The 27,912-nt window shown below is 44.5% G+C and overlaps 2 protein-coding genes across 4 annotated transcripts in view; both read left to right on the top strand.

The window, feature by feature from the left end:
* The window catches only part of zgc:154142 (uncharacterized protein LOC555481 homolog), a 31,062-nt gene extending 26,153 nt beyond the window's left edge, over nt 1-4,909 (top strand). Inside the window, exons 22-26 of the mRNA XM_062551672.1 lie at nt 83-180; nt 522-808; nt 2,083-2,243; nt 3,704-3,859; nt 4,832-4,909. Coding sequence (XP_062407656.1) covers nt 83-180; nt 522-808; nt 2,083-2,243; nt 3,704-3,859; nt 4,832-4,909 — 780 coding nt within the window. The remainder of the gene's footprint in view (nt 1-82; nt 181-521; nt 809-2,082; nt 2,244-3,703; nt 3,860-4,831) is intronic.
* A 2,963-nt stretch (nt 4,910-7,872) lies between these two features.
* The window catches only part of fam13a (family with sequence similarity 13 member A), a 58,598-nt gene continuing 38,558 nt past the window's right edge, over nt 7,873-27,912 (top strand). Inside the window, exons 1-7 of one of the 3 annotated variants that reach the window (XM_062523120.1) lie at nt 7,873-8,106; nt 13,392-13,587; nt 14,846-15,055; nt 19,049-19,226; nt 21,421-21,574; nt 22,844-22,930; nt 24,878-24,970. In XM_062523120.1, coding sequence (XP_062379104.1) covers nt 8,080-8,106; nt 13,392-13,587; nt 14,846-15,055; nt 19,049-19,226; nt 21,421-21,574; nt 22,844-22,930; nt 24,878-24,970 — 945 coding nt within the window. In that variant the 5' untranslated portion in view covers nt 7,873-8,079. Of the gene's footprint in view, nt 8,107-12,778; nt 12,891-13,391; nt 13,588-14,845; nt 15,056-19,048; nt 19,227-21,420; nt 21,575-22,843; nt 22,931-24,877; nt 24,971-27,912 lie in introns of those variants that run through there. The other 2 variants (XM_062523130.1, XM_062523124.1) reach the window with 2 other exon arrangements.

Here is a 27,912-nt window from a genome sequence, read left to right as displayed (position 1 = left end):
TAAATCTGTGTAAATCTACTCTATATTCTGTTTGATACACGTTATGAACCCTCTCTCTGCCTATACTGTGTGTCTCCTCCAGGCCACTCCAATTGCATCAGTGATCCCACATCAGCATGTGTGTGGAGGTTCCCTCATCCACGAGGAGTGGGTTCTTACCGCAGCCCACTGCATTATGGCGTGAGTTTGTTTTTTTCTGCCTACACATCAATGCAGATGTGTGTAATATATGCTCCTTTCATCCACACTAGCTCTCCTTTCATTTCTTAGCAGTCAGCTATTTCTACTAACATTCTGTTAGTCTGCTGCCATTTTAATGTCTCCTGTTTTTGACCGAAAGCTAGGCTGCCTATTAAAATTTGCATATCGACTGAAGTGTGTAGACAGTTTATTTTGAATATTCACGTTGTTTGTTTGTCTGGCACCTTCGTTATTATGTTATTATTATATATTGTGAGTGCGGTATAGCTCCTTCAAAAATGTCTCCTACCTACCTTGTTCTTCCCTGTGTCCGCTCCCAGGCCCTTCAGCAAGCCAGGCTTTTGGAAGATGTGCATGGGCAAGCACCACCTTAACTCCAGCTTGGACGGCCCCACTGAGCAGTGTGTGGCCGTGGACGCGCTGGTCTCCCACGAGGGCTTCGTCTACCCCCAGGACAACACCGACATCACCAACGACGTTGCGCTGGTGCATTTGGCCCAGCCTGTGAACTTCACACGCGAGGTCAGCCCTGTGTGCATGCCCAAGCCTGACTTTGTGCTGCCCGCTGGCAAGCCCTGCTTCGTCACTGGCTGGGGTGATGAGAAAGGTCAGTGGCCAACTTTTCTGTTCTATGTTGTCTGTGTTTCCACTGTATATATTTTTTGATATGAAACTGCTACTGACTTGGCCATGTCTCTTTTGAAAAAGAGATTCTGAATCTCAATGGGATATTCCTCCTGGTTAAATAAAGGTTAAAAAAAATTATAATAAAAAAACCTCCAGTTAACGCATTTCGAGGGCTGAGAAGCAAAGGGGCGTAAGTGACATTTCACCAACTTTGCAGGAGAGACAAAATATGTTACGGCCCGCTCAGAAGCCGCAACATGATATGGAAACGGACATCAGAGTTTATCAAAAATATTATATTTTATTGCAATAAATAAATATTCATTCTAAAATCTAGGGTTCCGTATGAAAGACACACATACCTAAGAGCATGGCTTGCGGTGTGATGAAAAAATTGCCAGATCCTGAAGGCTAACGCAGGAGCTTCTTATCCACACCTTCAGGTTCAATTAGGCTGATTATTGCCCTTGTACCGCCCAAATAGCATGTACCAGCACATGTTTCTGCTGGTAATTGTTGTAAACATTCATGGCCCAGGTCAACTTATTGGAAGATATTCCCCTGCAATGCACACAATATACAGTATGAGTGCGTTTTATCTAGATTTATGACAGCATGTTTCTCCCTGATAATAACCCGTAATGTGGTTTGAACGCTTCGCCAATACAATCCTGGTAATTAAATAAATTATTTCAGTCGCAATAATCCATAGAGCATAGCGTGGACAGAGATGTGATGTCCTGCACTGTCCATCCAGACACAGTGAGCATCCCAAACTCTGGCCTGAAACTTGACTCCTGTCAATCCCATGCCTTCTACTGGAGAAAGGGTCTCAGGTTGGCATCGGGCTCGGTGTGGTGGTAATTAGGCCGCTGTCCCTTGGCAGACAAATGCCACCTGGCCTCATTAATACAGCATGGACATCGCCCAAGCGGCTGTGCCAGTCTTCCCCGTGCCAGTCCCTCCTGTGTTAGTCTAAGGGGCACATTGTGTGCCCGTGATCTGAGGTGCTGGCACTGTATCGGCAGGGGTGAATGTGGACGGCAGCTTTTTTTGGAGTGCTTGGGCTATTTTGGCCAACAGGCAACATATTGGTCCCTGAAAATATTTTAAGAGGGATTTCTGAAAGTCTTCCACAATTCCATAATTCCCTTGGAAGAGCTTCAAATGGGCTTTTTGAGATGAATGCACCAAAGATCACAGACACACACACATTTGAATCAACATACACACGTGTTTGCCTCTCCCCTCCAGGTAATCTATTCCCTGTGGTGGCTGACAAGCTGAACCAGGCCCCTCTGCCCGTGGTACCCTACTCCACCTGCAGCACACCCCAGTACTGGTGGGACAGCGTGCGGCCCTCCATGATCTGTGCTGGTTACGGGCTGCCAGATGAACTCAAGTCAGCATGCCAGGTATGGAGGCAACAGCACAGGGCACAGTCCACATATGCCAGGGTGTCGGGGTGGTGGGGCTAAAGCGATGTCGTTTGGTCATCATTGGCCTGGGGTTTATATAATTAAACACACACACACACACACACACACACATACACAGTATACTCAGAGCATATTTCCATGGAATGTCAGTCCATTTTCAGTCCGTTACTATTCCCGCAGAGATGGTGAAGGGATGCAGAGGGGAGATAAGCCCGCCCATTGTCATGCAACTGATTGGATTATGTAAACTTGTCCGTTTTCACTCCACTCATAATTGGGCTATTACATAAGAGGGGGCATTGACGACTCTTTTTTGTCTGCCAGAAACGATAAATAAAATGATCATTGTCACGGTAGTTTGACAGACAGAGTGTTCCCCAATTAGAGCTTTACACACTACTGGTCACTAATGAGAAACAGGAATGCATCATCCCATCCAGCAACAAGCCCTTGGAGAGGCAATGGCAATGTCGCAGCTCATTAATTAGTCTGACCTTGAGAAAACAGTCATGCATGCCACGATCAACAATGAGAGAATGTTTGATGTAGCCATGAACCACCATGTTGTCAGTTATTTTGGCAGCGTAAAAACAAAACAAAAGGAAGTGTTGTGATTATCCTTTCCTGCCACGGCTTTATCTCCTGCCGGTACATATTTGTTTACTTTATCTCTTGAAACAGAGCAGCTTGGGAACAAAAGGATTATCCCTGGGAAGTCATGTCCCCTGTTGTTTTTAAAGGTTTAATCAAAGCAATTAAAGTAGAATTGCCATACTGTCTTATGTAAAAATGGAGACTAGAAGGAAAGGTCTTGTTGAAGTCTAATGTTCATTTTCTTTCTCTCTTCCTCCACTGTCTCCTCCCATCTCCATACTAGTTATTGTATTCTTCCCCTTTATTTTGTAGATTATTTTATGGGCTTTTCCAGGACAGTGGAGAATAGCCAGAAAATGTGTGAGAGAGAGATAGTGAATGGGATGGAGAAATGACCCTTTGACCCTGCTTCTTTCTTTATTGTGCATACAACCAATGTGTGTGTGTGTGTGTGTGTGTGTGTGTGTGTGTGTGTGTGTGTGTGTGTGTGTGTGTGTGTGTGTGTGTGTGTGTGTGTGTGTGTGTGTGTGGCATCTATTGCATCAATCTGATGGTATTTTCTCCACCTGTCTTCCACCTTCATTTTCATGTTCCTCTGCAACAAGTCACCACTCTCTCCTCACGTCTCTGAAAACTTTCCTTTCTCTCAACATCCTCCTACTCCTGCCCATGTTCATATTCCTTCTCTATTCCTTCCTTGTCCTTGCTTGCACCAATAGCTACACCCTCCCCGAATGCCTTCAGAGTTTTGGAGTGTCCACAAATGCAGCTGTTGTATGTGGAGGCTACTTTTGGTTGCTCGTTTGTTTACATACTTTCAATGGCACTCCCTGCTCCCACAGGGCGACTCTGGCGGCCCGTTCGTGTGCCAACCGGAAGTCACCAGTGCCTGGGAGGTGCACGGTATTGTGAGTTTCGGTCCGCGCGGCTGCATCCAGGACAAGAAGCCTTCAGTGTTCACACTAGGGCTGTCAAAATTGCTCAAAAATGACGTTCGAGTATTCGCTCTAAAAAAAACCCATATATTCGATCTATTCGAATATCTGGTTATGCATTTGGTCAATGACGCATATTACGTCAATAACAGGACAAATGAATACAAAGACACATAACTACTTGTTATAGGCAGTTTATTTAAGTTTAAACATTTGACAACGTACACAAAACCACCCCTTGCGCTCCCAGCGCGTAATTTAAATGAACAACAATAAACAAATGTTCAGTAGTGCTGAGTTTTGTGCTATTTAAGGTCGCGACTTGTCCCTAGCATGCTTCGGTGATTGAAACATTGAAACATTAACATATAGGCTAATTGAAGTTTTACAGTATATAGCCTAGAACCGACAACGAACTTTGCTGGTAAACATGTAATTTTTCCTTGACACGAAACGGTAAATGATCAAACCCGTGGAAGCCTGCAGTGCATGAAACTGCTGCATCTAGCCTACCGTATTCATGCAATATTCAGTCAGTACAGTAGCTTACACTTTAGTAATGTTTCTGTTTAACGTTAAATAAAATGAGGCACGCAATTCCAAGAAATGTGACAAGGAACTTTTACCCTGAGGTTCATAAAAAATAAAGTGCTATTAAAAGAAAAAGGCTATAGTTACATTCTTGGTGCGTAAAAAAGGGGGGGTCTGACTGCTATTTATTCCATTGTCTTTTTAGTGCACGGTCACCGTCGGGTCTTTATAGCCTGGAGGCCTAGCCTACAGGTTATTTGCTAAAAACACAAGACAGTCCACATTTGACGGGGCCAGTGCTGATCTCTTTTTATTTACTATATTCCCAGCGGAGGAAAAGACGCGTTCAGAGCGCACTGAGGATCCGGGGATGGAAAGATATTTCTTCGCCATCTGGGCGACATGAGGGTATCTCCCAGAGCCACAAGTTTTCCACCACATTAGAGGATTTTGTTGCGCAGGTATTGGAGACTCTTGTTCATACATCGACATCTCTCTCTGAAGCTGCAGAGTGATGTCCTGGACCTGGTCTCGGCTGTCGGTGCAATACGTATCGCCGAAGAGACACCCCATAGCAGATAACGCCGTTTTCTCAGCGGGTTGCTCACGGGGTTGTCCGGCAGCGGCCTCACTGCCTGTGCCTCCTGCCAGTTTCACTTGTTTAATCTCCTCCAGAATAGCTACCTGCACCTGCCGTCTCTGCTCCTCTTTCAAATGAACGAGGCGATGAAAGCGTGGATCCAGGTAACTCGCTTTGTTAAGCAGCATAAACGCGCCCCTTTCCTCTCTATAACGCTTCTGCAGATCTGTGACGATGTTTGTCTTCATCTCTGACAGTGCAGGCGGTTCGTCTTGGCTTCGCTTGTTCAGTTGAGCAAGCAGAACGTGTGTTAAAGGCAGCACAGCCGACGCTGTTGGATATGTGTCAGTTGAAAGTGCTTCTGTTGCCACTTTAAATGGTTTAAGGACCTCTTGAACCTGCAATACATAAGTAAATATAATACGTTGATATTAGGACAGGTTCGCATTTGTCCAGCTCTAACATTCACACACACGAGCCATAATTCTACCTAGGCTATTTAAAAAATATATTAGGACAGCTTTGCATGTGTCCAGCCTATTACGGTACATTTTTCATACACTTTACTCACCTTTTCCAGTAGGGACCATTCGCTTGTAGTCAGCTCCATTCTTGACAGTTTTTTCTCGAAGATGACAGCAGACACAGCTGCTTGCTGCTCCGACGCACGGGAGATCATTTCGTACGTGCTGTTCCAGCGCGTCGGACAGTCGTTTATCAGCTTCTCCGTTTTCAACCCCAAAAGTTGTTGTTTCTGCTTAAGGAGGTAGTGGTCGGTGGAAGATTTGCTGAAATGTGAGGCCGCAATTTTCAGCCTACTAACGGGGATTTCAATGGCTCTGACCCCGAGCCCCTTACGCACAGCCAAGTTCAATGTGTGTGCCACACATGGTATATTTACCGTCTGAAGATGCCTCTCCACTGCATTGACATAGTTAGTAGCATTGTCCGTTGTGATGGCAATCACCCTTTCTACACCAAAAAAGTCCAAGATCTCTTGAATGCATTGGCCTACATTCTCTGCGGTGTGGCTTTCCTTAAGCTCTTCTGTTTTCAGCACTTTGTTAAGCATTTCCCAATCATCACTGATCCAATGGGCCGTCACTGTAACGTAGGATGCTGTCGCTAGAGATGTCCACCCATCCGTGGTAAGAGCCACGTCCTTGTCTTTGATTGATTCCTTTATTTTGTCTACGGTGCTGTTATACACACCTACGATTCTGCTTGTGACTGTTCCGCGGCTAGGGATGCAATATCTCGGTTCCATTGCCTGACAGAACTCCCTGAAGCCTGCCCCATCCACGACGCTGATCGGTCTCATGTCTTTACTAATGAATGAAACTAATTTTTGCGTGATGGCCTCCTGTCTTGTTGCAGACAAAGAGCTTGTGGCGGGCGGCGCATAATACGTGTCTATGCGTGGCTGTTTAGTTGAAGTTCCACTATCATTTGGGTGCATATTTTCTAGATGTAACTTCAAGTTGGTAGTGGTTGAATGGTATGCTAACTCTGTCTTACATAGCTTACATACAACTTTATCTCGCGGCTCCACAATTTCACCTTGTACCGACCAAAATCCAAAGTACTTCCAGACATGGCTTCTCAAATGTTGTGGGGTTAAAATGGCTTTTTCTGCTGCGGTAGAGTTTTGCGCTGCACTTTCTGCCATCTTCCATGTAGCCTAAGTCAACTTTCAACAGACAGTGTGTGACAGACAGTGTGTGACTCCTGCCGTGACCTGACTCTGGCCCCTCCCCCCTCGCACCATCTTGCAAACCAGACCTCTGCTACCGCGGGGCGCGTGCGTATATTTACTACCGCGGGCGTATGTTTACATAATCGAATATTCATTTTCAGCTTCGAATGTCTGTTTTTTGAAACAATTCGAATATACATTCGAATTTAGAATATTCGTTGACAGCCCTAGTTCACACGCACGTCTGCCTTCTCCCACTGGCTGGAGGACAACATGAAGAGAGTCATCTACGAGAAGACCCCAAAGCCTGGCAGGGAGTGACGTGGGCAGTTTACAGGGAAAGACTGGTAAAATGGGAGGAAAAAGGGTGCGGAAGGAGGGATAGAATAGACATGGGGAGAAAAAGAATGTGGTTTGGATAAGAGGTAGTGGATGATAATTAAAGAGAAATGGAGGGAGCAACACAGAGAGACAGAGAGAAAGAGAGAGAATTGGTTTCTGTAGATGTATTCAACCAGTCACACCTCATTAAGTTCACTCTTGTTCACTCTTGTTCCATTAATACAAGTGCCTCAGGGATTGTGGAAGCCATCATGTGTTTCAGTCTGTTTTTTATTTCTCATATTTAAGGTATTATGTACAGTCTCTTCTCACTGTTCTAAAATTGTCTGTTTTTAATCAGTGTGATTCAAGATGTATGAGTATTGAATATTAATGTTGAAAGTGCTGCAATGTCATATTAAACTCCTTTCATATGCTTTGAAGTGTGGTTTTGTCATTGGAATAGCAAGCACTATAAAAGGATGAATAGTTTTTATTTAGTCCACTTTCTTTCTTTACTTTTGATTTGTCAACTTCACTGCTGCATATTTCATTTGTGGATAGAAAATTGTTAGAAAGTGTCTGTCAGAAATGTAGTATAATCATACAGTTCAACTCATGATTGTAGGCCACTTTGAGAAAGAGATTTGTACACAGAGCAGATCGTGGGCAGATATGAGCTACTGTAGCCCAGACACATACCACGTCTCTGGAGTGCCTCGGGGCCATTCTCTCTCTGACTCAGCCTCCTGTGGAGAGACACTTTCAAAGTTCCAGCCTGCTGGTCACATGGCTCGAGGCCCCAGCCAATGGAAGAGCAGGGCTCAGATTTCAGCACTGGAGGAGACACTAATCTGTGTGCAGGGGTAGTCAGGGAGGGAGAGAGGAGGGAGTAGGAGAAAAAAAGAGAGAGAGGGGGAGCGCAAGAAAGGAGTCCAACTTGGGGAAACTCCTGCTCAGCTCCGCTAAAACTCTTCAGAAAACTTTCTCTGGAGTATCGCAGGCCTTTTTGAATGGCATTTCGGGGTGCTGGAGGGACTCCTTCAGTCCACAGACCTCTCATGGAACTCACAGGAATCTAAGAGAAGAAGAAGAAGGTGGGGGATTTCTTGGGGATTCATCACGTTCTTTCCGGCTTTTAAATCTGGGGGGAGAATGGGGGCCGGAGCACTCACCATCTGTGTAAGTACATAAAAGAGCCGGCTGGGCACAGACAACACACACACACACACACACACAACACACACCAGGCCCGTCAGGGATGGAGCTCTCTATACAGGCAAAACTTAGAGGAAAGAGAAACACAAGAGAGACAGTAAGAGTGAAAATAGGCCTTTGTGCTACGACTGCTGTGCTTATGCATACATGTTTTCCGCAGTGTGTGTGTGTGTGTGTGTGTTAGTGTTGGCAGTATGCTCATAGTGGTCATTTTTGGTCGTCGCTCAGCTCTCGGCCCTTACAAGGCTACCTCATTCTCCTGGAACTGTTGTAAAATCTTTTCCATGTCCGTCATCTCAGAGCTATGGTGGAACACAGCAGAACATGGATTAAATGTTGACTAAGGAACTGATGATGACAAACAGGGAAAAACTTTTAGGATAGCAAAACTTCTTTCAGTACCTCTTCCCAAAGAAGTTACTGACTAGCAAAAGGCATTCGTCAAACATACCCTGCTTTACACCAAGTGCTGTACAATAGCACCCATTTCCTTGTCACTTTACTTGACCTGTTGATTAGTGACCATTTAACACTACAAAGTCAAATATGTCTACCCTTGTGGGGGACAGCTGGTGTTGAGAGAACTGGTGTGTTTCTAGTCAACTGACTCATTTAGATGCTTTTTCTTTTGAAGATACCTTTTCTTTTTCAACATGACAGTTCCATAGCAATATTTACCTCTGATGATTTAAAAAAAAAAAAAAAAAAACTTTCATTTGGAATGGGAATGAAATGTAGGTGGCTTATATCTTATATCTTGAGAGCGGGAGTGCAGCAGGCCCATGTGTAGCTCTCTGTGCTGCAGCTGTTGTGAATAGGGCTTCATGCTGCCCTGACTTTCCACCAATAGCTCTCAGGCCACCCACAATGAGAGCCAGGGAAGGAGGGGGAGAGGGGGAGAGAACAAGAGCATGCTATGGCTTGTCAGGCACAAGATCAGGGCATGGGATGCTGGGAACAACAGGAGGAAGAGAGCATGTGCACAGAGACTGTTGGGCTCTGGGGAACAGTGGAAACGTTCAGATACAGTGTGAACATTTACATTTTAGAAGTGGGAAAACATACATTTGTACAGTGACACTGCAAATGTTGATTTTGTTTATTTGAATCTGCACTGAACACATATGAATACATATAAACTGTATGCACAACCGTTTTGGGATAGTGGCCTGGCCTCCACAGTTTTAGATAGTATTCTATTGCAAGGTTTTGTCCAGCTGTTGTAAACTAGGGGAACAGTGTGTCGTCAGGTTAGTGTAATATCCCCTCGGTGGCACAGGAGTGAGGACTCACAGCATGACAGTGAGTTGGGGGGTGGAGTAAGGGGTATTGATGTAGTGTTGAGGTGTAGGGGGGATGGGGTGTGTGTGTGTGTGTGTGTGTGTGTGTGTGTGTGTGTGTGTGTGAGTGCGTGTGTGTGAGAGAGAGTGTGTGTGTGTGGTGGGGGGGATAGGCTAATCACCAACTTCCCCATGAGAAGACAACAATGAGTTGCCCATTACCAAGAATCACGCTGAGCTCCCATGAATGCATTGAGATACATGTTAGTGAAGATGGGGGCACAGGCTACGCTGTTACTTCAGAAAATAAGTGACGGAGAAATGGAATATTTTCCTCTGTGTTTGAGTGCATTAAAAAGCTAAGATGAATGAATAAATTCAAAGACCATTTGCAAGATAAGAGAAGTGAGACGTAAGGCTTAATGGGTGAATGGCACACTTATCCCTAGTGTTAGGTCACAGATAAACCTGAGTAATGGGGATCTGTGTATGTGTGTGTAAGCATGCGTGTATGTGTGTGAGTAAGAGAGCGAGCGAGCGTGCGTGTGTATGCACGTACGTGTGGAAGCGTTTTGAACCTGAATAAGAAAATGTACATAGTGTGTGTGTGTGTCTGACAGGGGGCGGATTTAAGGGACATCTGCTTACACAGACTTACAGATATGGTAACGTAGCTCAGACAAGCTTATCTTTCTGACCCCTGCACTGGGTACCATTGACCATAGCAGTTAGGGCCCCATTCACCTGCAGTGCCTCATTGCCTTTATGTTCAGTTGAATATAATTTGGTTGTCAGCAAGCATGATGTGTCTTGAATATTTCACAGGTCGTGTCCTTCAGCCATAGTCAAGCAGTAAAGCAATAAAATAAGATGGAGTGGTGGTCTGGGGCAATGGTGGACTGGGCCGGTGGTAGCGTAGTTGTAAAGGAGCTGGGCTAGCATGTAGTAGCCTGAAAAATATGTTGAATTCTCGGCTTCCATCGATGTGCCCTTGAACAAGGCATTTAAACCCAAGTTGCACGGGGGACAATGGACCTGTATTATAATTGACATATATGAATATGTAAATGGTTTGAACATATAGAATATAGAATATAGAATATCATATGTACACGGATCTGCTAAATTAAAAATATATAATACATAGTCTATATTAAAGACTGTAGCCGCCTAGTGAGTATACTTTGTGACAAATGAGATATCAAATGAGTTTTTAAGTAAGTTAACTAATAATTATATATGTAGCCAAGTACAAAATGTACATATTTGTACAATTATAATAATCATCATATTACTGTTACTTGTCCAGCTATCTGAAAACAAAAGCAAAGTTCATTTGCTCAATCTGTCAGAAATTGTGTTGTCATGCCAACATTGCCAACACTAGAGCAATGCTAACAAGACACATTTCTGGCAATGATTTCTTCCTAGCTACTGTTGGATGGCTAGCCATGCGTAGCATTCCCTCAATCAAAAGGCTAAAGTCTAAAGAAGAGTTGAGGGTGCCCTATTTCTGTCATGAGTTTTTATTTATTCAAGTATCAGAGAGAGCACACAGTAGGGACAGAGGCCTGCGGCACAGAGCATCTGTGTCCTCTCCGAGCCTTGCCTGAGCCATCTTAAGTGCCATCTGGGAAGTTTACTTCAGCAATGGATGTTTGCTAAAGACATGTTTGGCCATTGCCACTACTTCAATCCCATCAGGGCCACTGGGGTGGTTCCCTGGATTATCTTTAAATCTGGTTTGGGGTTCACACAGAGCAATGGTAATCAGAATGAAATGCTGCCCCAGACTGTATGAATGCATTGAAGCATTTACATTACATTACATTACATTTGGCTGACGCTTTTTAACCAAAGCGACTTACAACATGGTAAAAAACATTTAAGCTTTTAAGAGCAATTCTAACAACAAATTAAAAGTGCACCAATGAGTGCAATTCTCTGTAGTAGTGTTATGAGAGTAGTAGTAGTGGAGAGTGAGTATGATAACTCACAGCTTTTAAAAGCAACAGTCTGGCTGTGGAAGGCTGTTAACAGCGAGACACATCTAGACTTATGACTGCTGCATCTGAGAGAAGGCAACTAACAGGCCTCCAAAAAGAATTCCACCATTGTGCTGGCATGCCACCATTGACCTCTCAGCAAGGGAAAAGTCGGCAACTCTCCAGACTGGTGCTACAGTGGGCCAGAGTTAGAAGAGTCTTACTATGTCTGCTCTGTCATCCTTGCCTCCTAGTGAATCAGGCGACTCTTTCCTCAGGGATGAGGACTGATCCAATTTGGCCAAGTGCCTCTCTGTGAAAGACAGCTGTCCAACAGGTAGTTTACGTTACGGTTGATTTGGCATGGCTTTAAAGACACGGTCAATGTTAAGCGCATTGGAGGCCAAAGCGTAGTTGTTGTAGCCCAGGTCTAAACTAAAGCAGAAAAAAACTTCTTTCTTTAAAAAATGTTCTCAAATGTATCAAAATAGTTGGTAATCAATTTAATAAGCCTAGTTGTGGAAATTATTGTTGATGTTGATTTCCAAGGTTGTTGTTACTCTCATGAGGGTCAATGTCATTGTCATCACCTTACCACATTTCCACATTGACCATGCCTGCCAATATGCCACATAACTGATGAGATCTGTGGAATTAGAATAACCATCCACCAGTTGCTCACTAGACCTAGGTTAGGCTAGGCTACTACCCAGGCCATGACCCATACACCTAGTTTCATCCAGTTTCCATAGACCACACTCTCTTTAACCCTTGCATTCACAGGAAGGTCTGTAATGTTATGCCAGTGACAGTGAGTTAGGCTACTCAAACCCTTCACACCAGATTCCACAAAAAACAGGCGAACGTTGTAACTTGTAGGCTAACTAATGAACTGCTCTTCTGGGTGGCACTGTATGGGTAACAAAGTTTTTTTTGATTGATTAATCGAGTAATTTGTTCATGCAGGCAGCCCTAATTTGACATTGAACATCATAGCCTGCCCTATCATGTGGATTCTGTATGCTAATTCACTCTGACTGTACACACAATAACCTCCGATAAAACCAATTTTAGACTCACATTTGTTTTATCATTAGCATAGGCTAGGGGAGAGAGCAGGTGGATGGTCAGGTCCAGGGAGGCACACAGAGCTTTAGTAGACCTATCCCACTAGCACTGCAAGGCCACGAGCTGTCAAAAACATTTGACCGCAAGCACCCCCTCACCGTTTCCATAGATACAGGTAATCTTTTGATAGCTGACAACAACAGAGGCGCACGTGAATCAAGCTAATTACAATCAGCGTAGTTTTGTCAAAACGTAAACGTAAATGTAACATTTAACTATTCTATGTGCATTTTGAGTTGTAATTCGAGCTGCCCGGCGATTGAAAATTGCGGAGATGCCCCGCTGGCAAGTTCCTAAAAAGCGCCGAACGCTGGCCAGAATTAGCAAATCTATGCAGCATAAATGGCAGCAAATGGTGAGTGAGCATTTGGTCCCTTGAATTTAGAGATTCAGGCCTATCGTGTTTGGGTTTATTAGGCATAGCCTAATTAACGGCGTTTGAAACTGGCCATGGTTAGGTTTGCCCCTACAACCTGGACACGGGTCTACCCCAACGTATTTCCCAACAGACTAACGTTAACGTTAAAGCTAAACTGATTTAGCTAGCCCAGTCTATATTTTCATAAACCTACTGCTTGGCTGAGCCCGCTGCCCTGCTATCACCTTCTGTTGCTTCCGGTGAATTCCTAATTTACTGCACACACCCCCTAGATACAGGTGCGCGGCAACCGTGGTAACAGAATAGAGTAGACTATACAGGTCAAAGCTCTCCAGTAGCCGTCGTAGGAACACGGCGAGCCTGCTAGTGGCCCACTGGTCTGCGGTATGCAGTAGCCTATGGACTATGTTTCAGCCAGTCATCATGGCAGTACCTGTCGTTGGACAGCTGACCTCCTCTTTTTTATGTTCCCGAAAGCACAACAAAGCAGCTGTGCAGATCAAGGAGGACATGAAGAAGATGGTCCAGCTGCCCATGGGGAAGCCCAGATCCACTGCCCCAGTGGGGAGAAGGGTGTTTGGTGTGTCCCTCTCAGAGCTGAAGGAGCTGGGCTTGGTGGAGGATGGAGTACCTTCGGTGGTCCGAAGCATGGTGGGGTACCTACGTGAGCATGGTAAGGAGACATGATCTTATTTCCTGTTCTAGATATGCTATAATGTTACTTTCTACATTGAAGTAATGGATTGGTGCCAAGTATGGTTTAAGGATACTGCTGTGAGTTAGGCCTCTAGTCTAGTTTATGTAGGCCTAGCCTAAATAGGAGTATTGGGGTGTGAGGGATCATGTGTTGCAGTAGTAAAAGTGAATTAATGAAAAGTAAAATCCTGAGATCTAAAAGTGCACTGGTGAAAAATCTCTGTGGTTCTCTTTACACTGCTTGAATGTGAATGTTTGAAGGTCGCTCTGGATAAAAGGTTCAGCTAATTAAAAGGCGTAGATGTAAGGAGTGAATAGTGCAGAACACGTTTGTTCATCAAGCAGAACTTGTGCTGCTAAATAGATAATGGTTGCAAAACTTCATTAAACCTGGACGATGTACATTACAGGCCTGGGTTAATGTTTATAATTTGTGATAGTATTCATCAAAAGATCCCCTCTTTGATGTTTTGCAAGGATTTCAATTGCATGGAAGATTATCTACATGTTTGCACAGATGATTAAGGAAAGTTACTTCTTTAGTCACTTCATATAATGAGCAAAACTGTTTTGTGTGGCAGAAAATTACCTTCAAAGGCAAAACCTTTTTCATGTAAAAAAAAAAATCCTATGACCTTTCTAAGAGATTCGGCTGGAGTTTGACCACTAGATGGCAGCAGATTGCTTTGCTGAGCTCATCTACCAATTGCTTGGTGATTACATGAACCTTGTAGTCCGTTTCCATTGTTCAATGCTATGTTGAAAAGTTTTCGTAGAGATATTTATTAAAGCCATTTTAAAGCAGTTTTAAGTTGGTTTAAGTATTTTCCCATCTATGCAGAGTGCGCTTAACACTAATAATCACATGCTCCAAGGCCTCACACAATCAACCACATCTGAGGTGAAATGTGTTGCAACGCCAGGCCTATGATGAGGCCCATAATGACCACGTACAATTGATGTCATGAAATATTCCTTGATTTTACTCCTTATTGCTAGTTGCCAACCTAAACTAAACACCTGACCAACAGATTCGACCTTCTCACACTATCTGGAGGGTTGGCTACTGTTTCTGTTACTGATTCTAGAACTAAAAGACTCTCCTCAGAACTTCCTCTGAAATTGCCATTAGAGCCTCTATACCACAGATGTTTTAAGCGATTCCACTTCTGTATGGAGGAGTGTAATGTTCGACTATTGCCAGAAGCAGCGTCCCTCTTCTCTCTTCGCCGCAGGTCTCCAGCAGGAGGGCCTGTTCCGGGTGAACGGGAGTGTGCGCGCCGTGGACGCCCTCAGGCAGCGTCTGGAACGCTGTGAGCCGGTGGACCTGGCGCAGGAGTCCGAGGTGGGCACGGTCGCCAGCCTGCTGAAGCAGTTCCTCAGAGATCTACCTGAGGGTCTCGTGGATTCCAGTGTGCAGCCCGCACTCATCCAGCAGCACCAGGGTGAGCCCTCAGTTTGAATGCTGTGTCTGTGACTCCTGTTAGCATAACATCAGATGTGTATTGCAGGGATACTCTCTTCATAGGTCAGGCAGGCATTAGGAGAAGGTCACAGATCTGCACTTGTGTGGAAGACAAGATGTTAAGGTTGAAGGTAGTGTATAGACTGTACTTCTAGTCTGAGATGTAAATTGCTGTGTACATTTGGAGACAATCATGGGTGTATTTTGTGTAGATTTAGTATATAATACTTTAGGGAAAGCATAGCTGAAAGCAGAGGAGCAAATTGAAACAGCAAAGTTGACCATGACGTATCAAGATGCGAGTTGAAAAGATAACCATGCTTGTCATTGTTAGCACTCACCTCACTCCATACCAAATATACACAGCACCACTTTCACATCACCTGGTCAATTTTGCGTAAACACTTTGACAGAGAAAATTCCTTTTGTGTGTGTGGTTAGCAGCCAGATGTCTCATTATACATTCATCTCAGCAATTAAACAACTAGTGGACCTCTTCTCTAATCAGAGGTAATGCAAACTATATAATCATGCTTTGCTTCTCATATTATTGACAACCACATGCCTGACACCGACTGAATGAGAAATATAAGTTTGATTTACTGTGTGGGCCGTAAGAATGTAAGTCCAGGAACTTTGTTGTGGGCCACAAGTGCCAGGGCTAGATTTCCTTACACATTTATGGTATGGGTAATGTAGCCATTATCCAATGGCAAGAATTTCAGTTGTACAATGTTACAGATACAAAAAAAGTTTCCAATTATGCTGTAAATCACAAGCACAGCATTCACATCCAGTCATCACCAGTGAATTGATGTGTCCCAATGATTACCGCGTAACCGTGCTCATCATTGTTTGCCAATTGCCAATTTGCACGTAAGCTCACCATCTCCCCCACTCATCTCCGGGGGGCGCCGCTGGCCCCTGTGTAGCTGCTGCAGTTCATTTCGCTGAGTGTATCATCAGCAGCAGCTCAGCCGATTGAGGAGATTCGCTGTGTCAGCGCAGCACAACGCAGCGCCTCCACAGCTCCCAAGGGCCTTGTTCAAGCGCTGCTCTCACACACACACACACAGACCTCCACTGTTCCGCACGCCCAGGTCTGATCGAGGGCTCCGCGCCAAAGAGAGTCTGGCCCCGGGATGACCCGCCTCCCCAGAGAGGATGGATGGGTTCTGCATGTTTTTCCAGGCCTGCGCGGCACCGGAGTGGGTCTGCGGCATTACGAGATTAGAGAGGGGGGGGAGTAAGTGGTGTATTTCTCACCAGCGGCTCATCACTGCCAGCAGATGCATTTGATGGCGCCCAGTGAGGGCTCCCTCTGCCCTTAGCCGCCCTTGTGCTAAAGGGCTCCGCTCTGCAGGACGGTTTAAATGAATTGGTGCTGAGTAAGTAGGAGGGGAAAATGAATATGACTTTTCGGTGTGTGCAAAAGTGATGGTTGGCTGGCTGCCTTGCTGCCTGCAGCTGCCTGGCGAGATGGCTGGATGAAGTGGGAAATGACAAAGCTTTTGAAAAATTCTATTCAGTCTCTTGCGTCAGTGGTGAGTTCATGAGCCACTATGAAGCCGGAATATATCTACTTTCAAATGGCAACATAACTCTAAACGTCTGTTGAATTCAGAACATCACTCAGTTTAAAGTTGTAGTTCTATTGTGCCATCACTCGGCAGTGAAAGATTAAAGAAAAGAATTAAAAGTCACTTTGAATTGTTTATTTATGTTATACTCATTAGCGCAGGTACATGTGATGTTAAACAATACTTGCCAGTTTACAGTCTGTAGCAAGCTAGAAATTGGCAACTTTCCAGTTTTGGGAATGCTCCATAAATCTTATAATTAATTTACCACCTAAGTTGACATTTTGTATTTTAGTTGTTGTTTTTTGTTCAGGGCAATCCAAGCAATCAGCTGTGGGCAAGTCTTTTGCCCTGGGATAACAACATGGACATGGGATCCATCCTGTCTCTTTTACTGTCCAGTAAATTCTTTTGAGACCTCTTAATCAGGACCCTTTTCCTGTATTGATTGAACCTCCTGCTGTCTCTCCCTCCCTCCTGTCTTTCCTCGCCTTACCTCTCTTTCCCTTCTGTCTCTATCCCTCTCTTCTATTTGCTGTCACTCACTCACTGCCTTTCCTTCACTCTCTATGGTCCTTTTCTCCAATTTCTCTCTCTATCCCCCTCTCTCTCTATCCCCCTCTCTCTCTCTCTCTCTCTCTCTCTCTCTCTCTCTCTCTCTCTCTCTCTCTCTCTCCCTCTGTGGCACGTGTGTCTTGAGCACAGATGGCGCTGCTTGGCAGCCAGAACAGCCACATGAAAGGCCTGTTTGTTTGAGGTGATATTATACACTGTCGCAGGTAATGTTTCACTGTGCTTGCTGACGCCTACTGTTTCACTATTCAGGCAGCATGTGACAATCCCTCACGTGATCAAATCCTAGAATTTGCTGCTGAAGTGGAACATTGAGATTGTAATCGGATTACATGGAATCATTTGAAATCGTAAACAAACAAGGCAAAATGTATAGTACAATAACTGAACAGGAACATCAATCGTAAAGTTCATTTGTTTGATCTTTTTAAATTAAAGCATGTTGACTTTTAAGTAGTGGGATTTGATGCTTAAGGGCAAACAAATGTGGAAGCTTCAGAAATGTCCTTCTTTTATATTATCCCGAAGGAAAAAGCTCAGGAGAGATTGGGAACAGATTGAAAAAGCGAAATAGGATGGAGAGAGGGTACTTAATATTAAAGCTGGACCTGCTCCTCCTGCTAAGCTACGCAGATCACTGCCCAGCCGATATTCCTCTCAGTAATCCTGATTCTCTGGATGTCTGTCTCACAGGCATGGTCTGGGCTCACCCCTCTTGCTCAGCCTCTGCTCAATTTGAGACAGTGTTTTGGTTTTTCAATGATCTTCTCCTTGTTTTTGCAGTAGGTGAAATGCTGCATAAAACACTGTCAGGGTTGGGTGTTCTTGTGGGTGACGTCATGGGTGTGCGGTCATCTGACTCAACACAATTTGTGGCTGATGGCTATGACCATAATGCCTATGACCGAGTTGCATAAGAACACTCAAAGTCATGTGTTGATAACACCCTAAAATCATTATGTGTCACCTACAGTCATCACTTACAGTCTATGGGTCATCATGAGGCCTGTCATGATCTAGGATTAGTTAATAGTTGATACAGGTGTTTCAAGTAGGCATTCAGCCAATTTGCTAGATTTAGTACTAGAACAATCCACTGACTGCTTATGTATTACCATTAACTTTATATTGTGGTCTCTTGCAATAGCATAGATTATATTTTAGCTTTTAAGCCTTTCTGTGTCTTTCTCTCCTCCCTGACATAGATAGTCAGTCAGACAGACAGACAGACAGACAGACATAGACACACACACACACACACACACACTTCCATTTTCCCAGTAACAGCCCCATCAGCCATCTCCTTTGATCCACCTCTGACCTGATTAGAAAAGTGTACTAATGGTATCCGCCTGGGTGGGCTAATCCCCAGCATTTCAGTCTGGACATGGAAGTTGGCTATTTATTGGTCATTAGCAAAGAGGCTATCACACACATCCATCCACACACAAACTCACTTCTCGCTAGCTGCAGTAGTTTGCCATCAGTCTGACCTCAATTTCCTTTCGTACACAGATGATGCACAGAAGAGCCACCACATTTATGATTATGATGACACTATGACCTTTCAAGTGCACTATTAAGGTGTCTTCATATCAAATTGATACAGTAAAATTTTATAGGATGTAATAGATGCGACTTTGTCACATGATCTGATGTGTCTTTTGAGGTGAGTTAAAGGTGAGGTGTCAACTATGCCGACTGGCAGTCGATTGACTCACGTGTCAGGACATCCCTCCATGCATCATGTGTGAGTGTCATCATCAAAGCCCCCGTCTCAGGAATGTGCCCTGTCCTGTCCTTGTGTCCGTCTCCCGCAGAGTCGTCGGAGGAGGGCGGCTGCCAGGACATGCGAGAGCTTCTGCAGCAGCTGCCGCAGCTGCACCTGAGCCTGCTCCAGTACCTGTGCCACTTCCTCACCCAGGTGGACCAGCGGCACAAGGAGAACCGCATGAATGCGCTGAACCTGGCAACCGTCTTCGGCCCCAATGTTTTCCAGTGAGTCACTGTTAGCCGGGACAGGGTGGGTGGGCTCGGCTCGGCGACTAATGCGGAACATTTGATCAGGGGACAGAGCTGCCAGACGCACATAGCGCCGGGGTGACCTGACTCCATCACCTGTCTGAGAGATTACAGCAGTACGTTATACCGAATGAAAAGATAAAGCCCCCCTAGATAAGGTTTGGGGGGAAAATATGTACAACACGCCTGTCCTCATTGGTCAGGCACCAAGGGTAATCGCAGCACGGGAAGGCTTAAAGCCCCTCTCATAGTTTCACCACCTATGTTTGTGTGAGTGCTTGACTGCTTTATCCTACCGGGACATAATATCCCTCTTGCACATGTGTCTGAAAACAACACAGTGGCTTGTTAAGTGTTTGTGAAGTCCGAGGTTAGCGCTTGTACGTGCGGTGTGTGTACATCTCTCTCTCTGATCCCCCCCAGCCGCAAGGTCACGGGCTGTTTGTCCAGCCGCTCAAATCGCACCCCTGGGTGGCCTGGAGACCTCCGCCTGAGTCAGACTTGTAGTTAGTGTGGAAGACCTAATTTTAGTTTTTGGGAGGTTTCCATGAACATTTCCAGCTCCAGGCCAGCGCTGCCCTGTAACCCTAGATCGGCTGGTCCATTCCATCAAGGTACACACACACTAGCTTGTCAAATCGTTGATGACACCCAAAAGGAATTTAGCTGAGAGGGGTGAAACATGAGATATGTTTGTTTCCACCCTGACCTCAAAAACATTCTTTGCTGTTTTCACGCAAACAAAAAACAACCAAGAATAGTTGCTCCCAGGGTCTACCTACTTTCCCCCATACAGAGTGTTCACCGCAATAGGACTCATGGCTCCCAAAAGAGGGTGCTGTGCAATCAGCTAAAGCTCCAGCTTGCTCCAACAGGGTTGGTTGGTTCCTATCAGTGCCAGTGTCAAGAGCGGAGCTCAGGGTTGGAAACCACCCTTTTGCTAAGCTCTCCAAAGACCAACATATCAAGAACCATAAATGTGATTTGATCTCAGTCATTACAGCTCTCCAAACACTCCTAATTCACCATGCACCAAGCCACAAGAGAGGAACGCAATGGCGCCAGAAATGTGTCTGTTGTCATTTTTGCGTAATCTGTAAATTAAATGCTAGTGTAATTCCTGCAGCATAGGTCTTAACCTGCCATTCTGCCAGTTGATCACGGTCGATTTGTCCTGAGCCAGTGAAACCTGGTTAGGTGTATTCCTACTGTCTTGCCATGTGTAACAAAGTTGAGCCTCAGACCTCTGATACTTTCGGAAGTTAGCTAGCAGACATGCCAGTTCGTGTTCGAGAACACTGCTTGCCACAGCAAAGCATCCACCTATTAATAAATCAGACTTGGTGTGTGAAGTGCCAGTATTTCCTTGGCCAAGGTAGACGAGGAGCTGTGAGAGGAAGTGTTGAGTGGTTGGTGGGATGTCACAACAGCTCCCTCTGTACAACATGTACCCTCGCTCTCCAGCTCTCAGATAATTAAGCCCAGAATGTGTTGATGTGGGTGGGGGATTGCACATGTTTGTGTGTGTGTGTGTGTGTGTGTGTCTGTGTTTGCGTGTGTGCACGTGTGTGTGTGTGTGTGTGAGAGAGAGAGAGTGAATGTGCCTTCACACCTGTGTGTATGCACATAAACCTGTGCAGTGCACCATCTGCACAGTTGTTCATATGTGACTGAGCGTCTCATTATAATTATGTTCAGTGTGTTGTGCAGGAATACATCACTGGGTCTTACTCTTCCATTCACCCATTCACTTATTCATTCATTCGTTCTCTGTTCTTTATAAGTACATTGTATACTTGTGAACAAGCATACCTGTCAGCTGAACTGAACAGAACCATGGCTAAGCATAGCACAGGTTCTTGTTGTATGAAGAGCCATTCACACCAAGAACGATAACTATAATCATAACGATAAAAGTGTTCACACCGACCAACACAAGTCTCTCCTCGTGTTTATCGTTCTCAAAATCGCTCTGAAAGTGATCCCCAACGATATCGCTCTTCATGTTGTTACCATTATAGGTTATGTGTGAACGTCGTCATTCATATCTACGAGAGCGATATTTGTTTATAGTTATTGTTATAGTCATCGTTCTTGGTGTGAACGGCCCTTTATTCTGGCAACCTACAGCAACATCGGCACCCTCTGACATTGGTGTGTGTCTCCTCAGTGTCTCCTCGGGGTTTGATGGGATTCAGGAGCAGAATATCTGCAACAAGATCATGGCCAAGATGATCCAGAACTACAGCTCCATCTTTGAGACTGACATGGAGAAGGGCAGCTCAATGAGAGAGACGGAGACTGCCAATGTCATCATAGTAAAGGTGAGTACATTTCGAGATCGTATTCATAATTTATGTTTGGCTCGTCTATCTGCAATGCGTGCACACGTGCAACCTGTAAGCATACAGATATGAAAAAGATACTGTATGTTTATACAGTATATGCACTCATAAACTATATTCAGCCCTAGACATACAGCTGAAGAGCTACTTAGCCTGAAGAAACCCTGTGTTCATGGCTGGAATTACTGCTGTCTCCTATCAATCGCTAAGATCTTGTGACCAATCTACTTTTACGTTTCTATATGTCTGTTTAGTCAATTCATCTTTTTGATAGGCAGAAACAGCCCAGGCATGCAGGTCACCACCTCCGAACCTGAAACCTTGTGTTGGCAGCAGTATAGCAGGAAGGGCATTGATCACAACCAAAATAGTCAAGGATGCCTGTCACTCATGCAGGTGCTGGATTACCCACTCTCCTGTGTCAAACACAGACCAAGTGGGCGCTGGGGGGGGTTGGGGTATCCCTGTCTGACAGAAGGTTGTGAATCAGCTGAATGCTCCAAATGTTTTGAGGAAATAGTGTAAATTGCAAATAAATATGTGCTTGAATGGACAACCTAACTCAAGCCCTTTATTTAGTTATTAACACCTGCCTGGAACAGTCTTGCTGTAATGTCATATAATCTACTGGTCTACTGAATATTTCTGAATATCCCTACTGAATACTGAACCATGAATATGCGACTAGTTACAGCTGGACTTGTTTATAGTGGGACACAGAGATTCATACCTTTACTCTGTACATCCCCTCTTTAACTCAACCCAAAACGTCTAGTCTATAATGCTGTGGAACATCAGAGTTGGTCTGCACCCACAAAGACTTCAGAAACAGAACTGATTCAGATCATGGTCACCACAAAAGGGACGTGTGGCGGTCTGACTGATTGCCATGCTGATGATGGAGCGAGGGGCCAGATGACCTTCGCTCTTTGACCTTGGGTGACCCCAGCATGTGATCATATTGGCCCTTTCTCAGCACTTCTGCTGAAGCTCTGCGTTGTCCAGACCACCTATATTTCTGCCTGGCAATCACGTGAGAGACTCAGCATGCCACTCTAACCTTGCACCCCTTCAACCCAGCCCCTGTGACGTCAAACTTAAACTTGACCCTTATCTTGTGTGTAGAAAGGTTGTTTTTAGCCTGCCCTGAGACAGCGGCTGTCGTCTCCTTCGCATGGCCTCTTGGCTTGCCAACGTTTCATGACATGATACAATCTGAGTTGTTTGTGCTCTTTTCTCTCCTCCTAGGAAGTCCAAACTATTACGCTAGAGAGAGAAAAGTCACCCTACTCACCCACTCCAAAAGCACGAACACCAGTTCCCAGAAAGAAAAAGGTGAATGTTTAAATGCTAAAATGTAAATTTATAACGATAACTGATTCTCATGTCATGATTTGCAGGGAGTATTTTTTTTGGCGGGGGCGGTTCACATAAGTTGTTTAGATGCACGCCAAATTTTGTGAAATTCCATTCATAGCATCTATAGGGTAGCCTGGAGACCTCGCAGAGAGTCTGGCCTAGATCCATTCGCAAACGTTTATTTCCTGGTTGGTGGACGCTTGTCTGAAGTTTCAAATCATTGGAGTTCAATCACTAACGTTTAGTGACGTATGTTAATCATAGGGAACACGATAACGATAACGATAGGCTTGAAACTTAAATGTAATCGCTGTCGGGAACGCCCTCTGTTCATTGATTGGGCGGGGATGCACTTGCTGGAGTAAACAAAAGTGGATCAAAGTATCCCAGACAGAGAACTGAAGGGAAAATAAATTGAGCAGAAGTGCGTAGACAGGTGGGGTCAGGCTATCCATAGGGGGCACTGCAAGTGAAACTTCTCAATCATGTTTGGACCCGATGTTCCCTGTTGTGTCTGTCTGTGATCTGATTTGTGCTCTGCATGCTAACTAATGTATTTGGAAGAAATTCATATATCTTTGTTTTCCTCCTTGGATTAGTGGATAAAGTAGTTCATGATATTTATAATGATTTTAATTGGTAATTGGCACATTGAAAAAATGTATTATTTAATGAATCTTGAACTGAAGCTTGACTTATTGCAAATCAAATCACAATCACAATAACTGTCAGAAAAATCCTACAAGAAAGTCTGGCTGCACAACACAGCCTGGCAAATCTGGCTGTGTGGCCTCTTACAAACTTACAAACACACACACACACACACACACACACACACACACACACCCAGGTGACACACACATAGAGCTTACATAGAGTTTGCATAGAGCATAGAGTTGCTGGAGGAAGGGATGTGAGGGATGTAGAGGACTTGTGAAGTGTGACTTGTGGTTCGCAAGGAGTTGCAGGAGTAGGGGGGTGAGATGACTATTTCTGTGTGTGGCAAGTGGCAACACCATGCAGTGGCCATATCATGTACCACTACAGTACAGTACATCCTAGTTTTGGCTACAGTCATGTGTCTGTGATCAATGCACAAAACTTAACTAGAAAAGCACTCTGAGCGCAGACCTCCTCCTGTATTGTTCTTCCTAGGCTGTCATACTATACATTTGAACCTAAACTATTCAGATCGCCACCACGTGGCCATACCATGCCATTACAAAAACATAAACCCCTGGAATCCCGACGGTGATACGGATCGCTCCCAAAATTTAATCGTTTCTTCCTTGGGTCATTTCTGACCTTCCCTGATAATGTCATCAAAATCCATCCATCGCTTTTTGAGTTATCTTGCTAACAGACAAACAGACAGACAGACAGACAGACAGACAAACAAACAAACCTCGATGAAAACATAACCTCCTTGGCGGAGGTAACTAGAAAAGCACTCAGAGAGCGCAGACCTCCGCCTGCATTCTTTTTCCTAGGTTGTCATACATTTGAACCTAAACAATTCAGATCGCCACCACGTGGCCATACCATGCCATTACAGCACTAAGCGAAAAACATAAACGGCTCTGGAATACCGACGGTGATACGGATCGCTCCCAAAATGTAATATTTTCTTCCTTGGGTCATTTCTGACCTTCCCTGAAAATTTCATCGAAATCCATGTATTTTTTTTTTTATTTATCTTGCTAACAAACAGACGGACGGACAGACAGACAAACAAACCCCGATGAAAACATAATCTCCTTGACGGAGGTAATAATAATACAGGCTAGATGCAGGAATGTGCTGGACGTTTAGCAGGTGAAGCCCACGGTACCGAATATCTAGTCAGGTCATCAAATTGAGGATGTTTAATTAAGTTGTTGGTCAGTTCTTTATTGTTGCCTTGTCCCTTTCCTGTGCTTTCAGTCCATAACGAGCAACTCAGCAGAGAACTGCAACACAACCACATCTAAAGAGTCCGCCTTGGAGACTCCTTCAGTCACGCCAAGGAAGAAGAAGGTAGGACTGCACACCACCAGTCAGCATGTTAAATGCAAGACGTGAAACTGCCAAAACCATCGTGAAGTACGGGGAAATGTCAACAAAACTGCCTTCCTCTGTGGAAAACTGGGAAAACACAAGACAAGATCTTGCTGATGCGCTGTTTGCTATCAGTGATGGGTCAATAGAATCAATCACAGTTACACATAGAAGCTGCAGTTAGCATACTAGCTGTGGTAAATGAACACATTAACATTTTGGAATTATTTAGCTAACATGTATTCATGTGCAAACAATCATATTGTCAATCACACTTATTGACAGCAATCAACTAATCAAGAGATTAGAGAGTAAATGTTGATCATCTCTCTGCACTTATGAGGTTGCTTTTAAATGTTTTTCTGGTGATCTCCTCCATACCGATTTGTCTGGCAACAATACAGATCTATTCGGCTTTATCAGCGCAGCGGAAGACTTGCCACAGTCTAATCAATGGGGTTATTTGAGTTTTTGGCAGCTTCATCTGTTTTGTGGTGATTTGTGAGTGTTTGGAGGCCAGGAAAAGATGCTGGGTCTAGGAAAATGAAGTGCCATATAATGATCAGCTGAGATAACGAAACGAAGTAGCCACATATCAGCTTTTGCTTTAGATATAGAAAAGCAAGTCCTTAGATTCCTAAACTGTGTGAACCCACTCTATGTATTGATCAACATTGCACTGATTGATTGTACACTCACCAGTTCTCCTTTATTTTTGTAATAGCTTGTTGATCCTGTGTGCATTGTATGTGATTAATAATTAGTGTTGTTTAAAAGGTGTTTTATGGGTAAAGTAATTAGCTAGGCAGAGTCTAGTAGACGTTCAAAGAGAGCAACCCAAGGACAGGCCTAATGAGAAAAATATTTGCGAGACTTATCAGTGCCAAACCCTCACACGGGGCTGAAGGTTATGTGTAAATATATAACTGAATAGAGATCGTGCTTGTGATTGCCATCTCTATTGATGGTTATTAGTGCCGTTAAAAACCCTACGGTGCAGACTGATCAGCTCACTGAGCGTCCGTCAGCTGTAGCGGAGAGAAGAACTCTGTCTGCCATGAGTGTAGCCCTGTGTGTGACTGGACGGCTACCCTCGAGGATGATGGATTTGCATGCAAGCCAGGTGAGGCTGCTGTTACTGCGCTGAGGCTGAAGCTGTCAGCCACAACCCTACATGCTCACCTTGGGCATGATGTGCAGGCTGCTTTTTGCTGGGGAAATGTGGTAGTTTTATGCACAGTACTGTGTTCATGGTGGATTGAAAGATTTGTTTGGCCTTCCTAGGCATTTCCCCCTGCAATGTAGCTGCCCTTGTTTCTTTGATATGGTGCTGAGGTTAGAACTGGGGGGCTGTGGAGCAGTGCACTGCTAAGAGCAAATTCCTAGATTAAAATCCAGGATAGAAAACGTGAGAGGGCCGCTATCTGATGAAAGCTGTGCTACTGTAAATATGGACTTTGTGGAGGTCACCCTCCGTCCTTCAGACCGGCCAGGGGAGATTTTGGCCACTCACACCAGATCTGCTCGTGTGTTTGAGGGAGTGAGCTTTATCTCAAAGCGTTATCTGGAAAACATTTGTTTACCTCTCAAAAAGCCAAAGTAATCAGTAAATAAGGATGGCTATTGAGTGGGGCTATTTTGGGGCAATTATTTTGCAATGGATTACAAAGATACCTTAAATGACATTTTAAAATGTTTGAAACACAGAGCCAGAGCCACAGATCTATTGTTTTTTTTTAATGAGTTGTCTTTTTTTTTTAGTCTTTTTTTAAAAAAAAATATGATATAAATATTCATGTTCTCTCTTGTTCCACTCGTTTTTGGTCTAATGTAATCTGGGGCGCCTTCATGCCATGGTACAACTGAGAGCTTGAGCACAGAGCTTTGTTTCCCACTGGCCCACATTAGACAGTGGATCATTAACACAGCTGTGCCAGTCCTCCCCAATCTCATCACCAGCACACTTGAGCACAGTAATCTGCACTCGCCCACCCTTGCCCTCTCTGAGATGTGGGGACCTGCCGAGGTCATTAAGATGGAAGGATTTAGTCGTGCCAATGAACTAATGAACATTGATTATGAAGTGGCCGAGGCCTGGACAGCTTGGGATAGGTTGAAATGTCTGAGCAAAGGAACATTGTCTGTTATCAACGTTCTCTTTTGATTCTACATTTGGACCTTTATGATTGTAGCAAGCTGGCAACATAAAGGATACAAATGACATTCCTGTCCCTTTGTCTGCTAATCATTGGTCAAACCCCAGGCTTAAAACAGCACATTATCAAATTAGTTAGTGCAAGACCTTTGCTGGAACAGCCAGTCTCTCTCGTCCGGCAGCTCTTGCCATGCGTCATGGAAGTCCTAATGGTTTGGCCATCGACTTCTCCAGAGTCTGACCCAAAACAGCCACTGAAGTCAGTATGCGGATCATTATTGTTTTCTGTGGCTGTCCCTTTAAAGCTGTTGTCTTCGCCGCTTTATTTCTTTGTGTATATTAGATTCTCAAAACAGCACTGAGAACGCGGTGTCTTTTATAGCAGGATTTTAAATGTAGGGAGTGCCTCAGCATTTCATGTCTAACTCTTATCTACTAAGTAAAGTATCAGAAGAGATGGCAGACTCAGGTTTTGATGTGGCTATAATTAGGGTTCGTTTCTACACCTATTCTATCACCCCTCAGCACACGCAGTCGCTCAGTGTGGAGAAGGTAAGAGAGTGCCCAGACTCCGGAGACAGACACGCAGGGTTTTTCCCCTCAGCCTGGCTCAGGTGGCATGCCTTCGTTGTTGACCGGATCTTTTAAAGCATGTTTTTTTATAGACACCTCATCTGTGCGAAGGTCGGCTGATTTGATTGTGTTATGCAACTGCTGGGCACAGGATCTCTACTGTATGAAGACTGTTTGATCCTCTCCTCTTTCT

The sequence above is a fragment of the Sardina pilchardus genome, chromosome 2, assembly GCF_963854185.1.
Source record: "Sardina pilchardus chromosome 2, fSarPil1.1, whole genome shotgun sequence".
NCBI lineage: Eukaryota > Metazoa > Chordata > Actinopteri > Clupeiformes > Clupeidae > Sardina > Sardina pilchardus.
The sequence above is the reverse complement of the archived record's forward strand: the minus strand, read 5'-3'. Positions and strand labels throughout refer to the sequence as shown.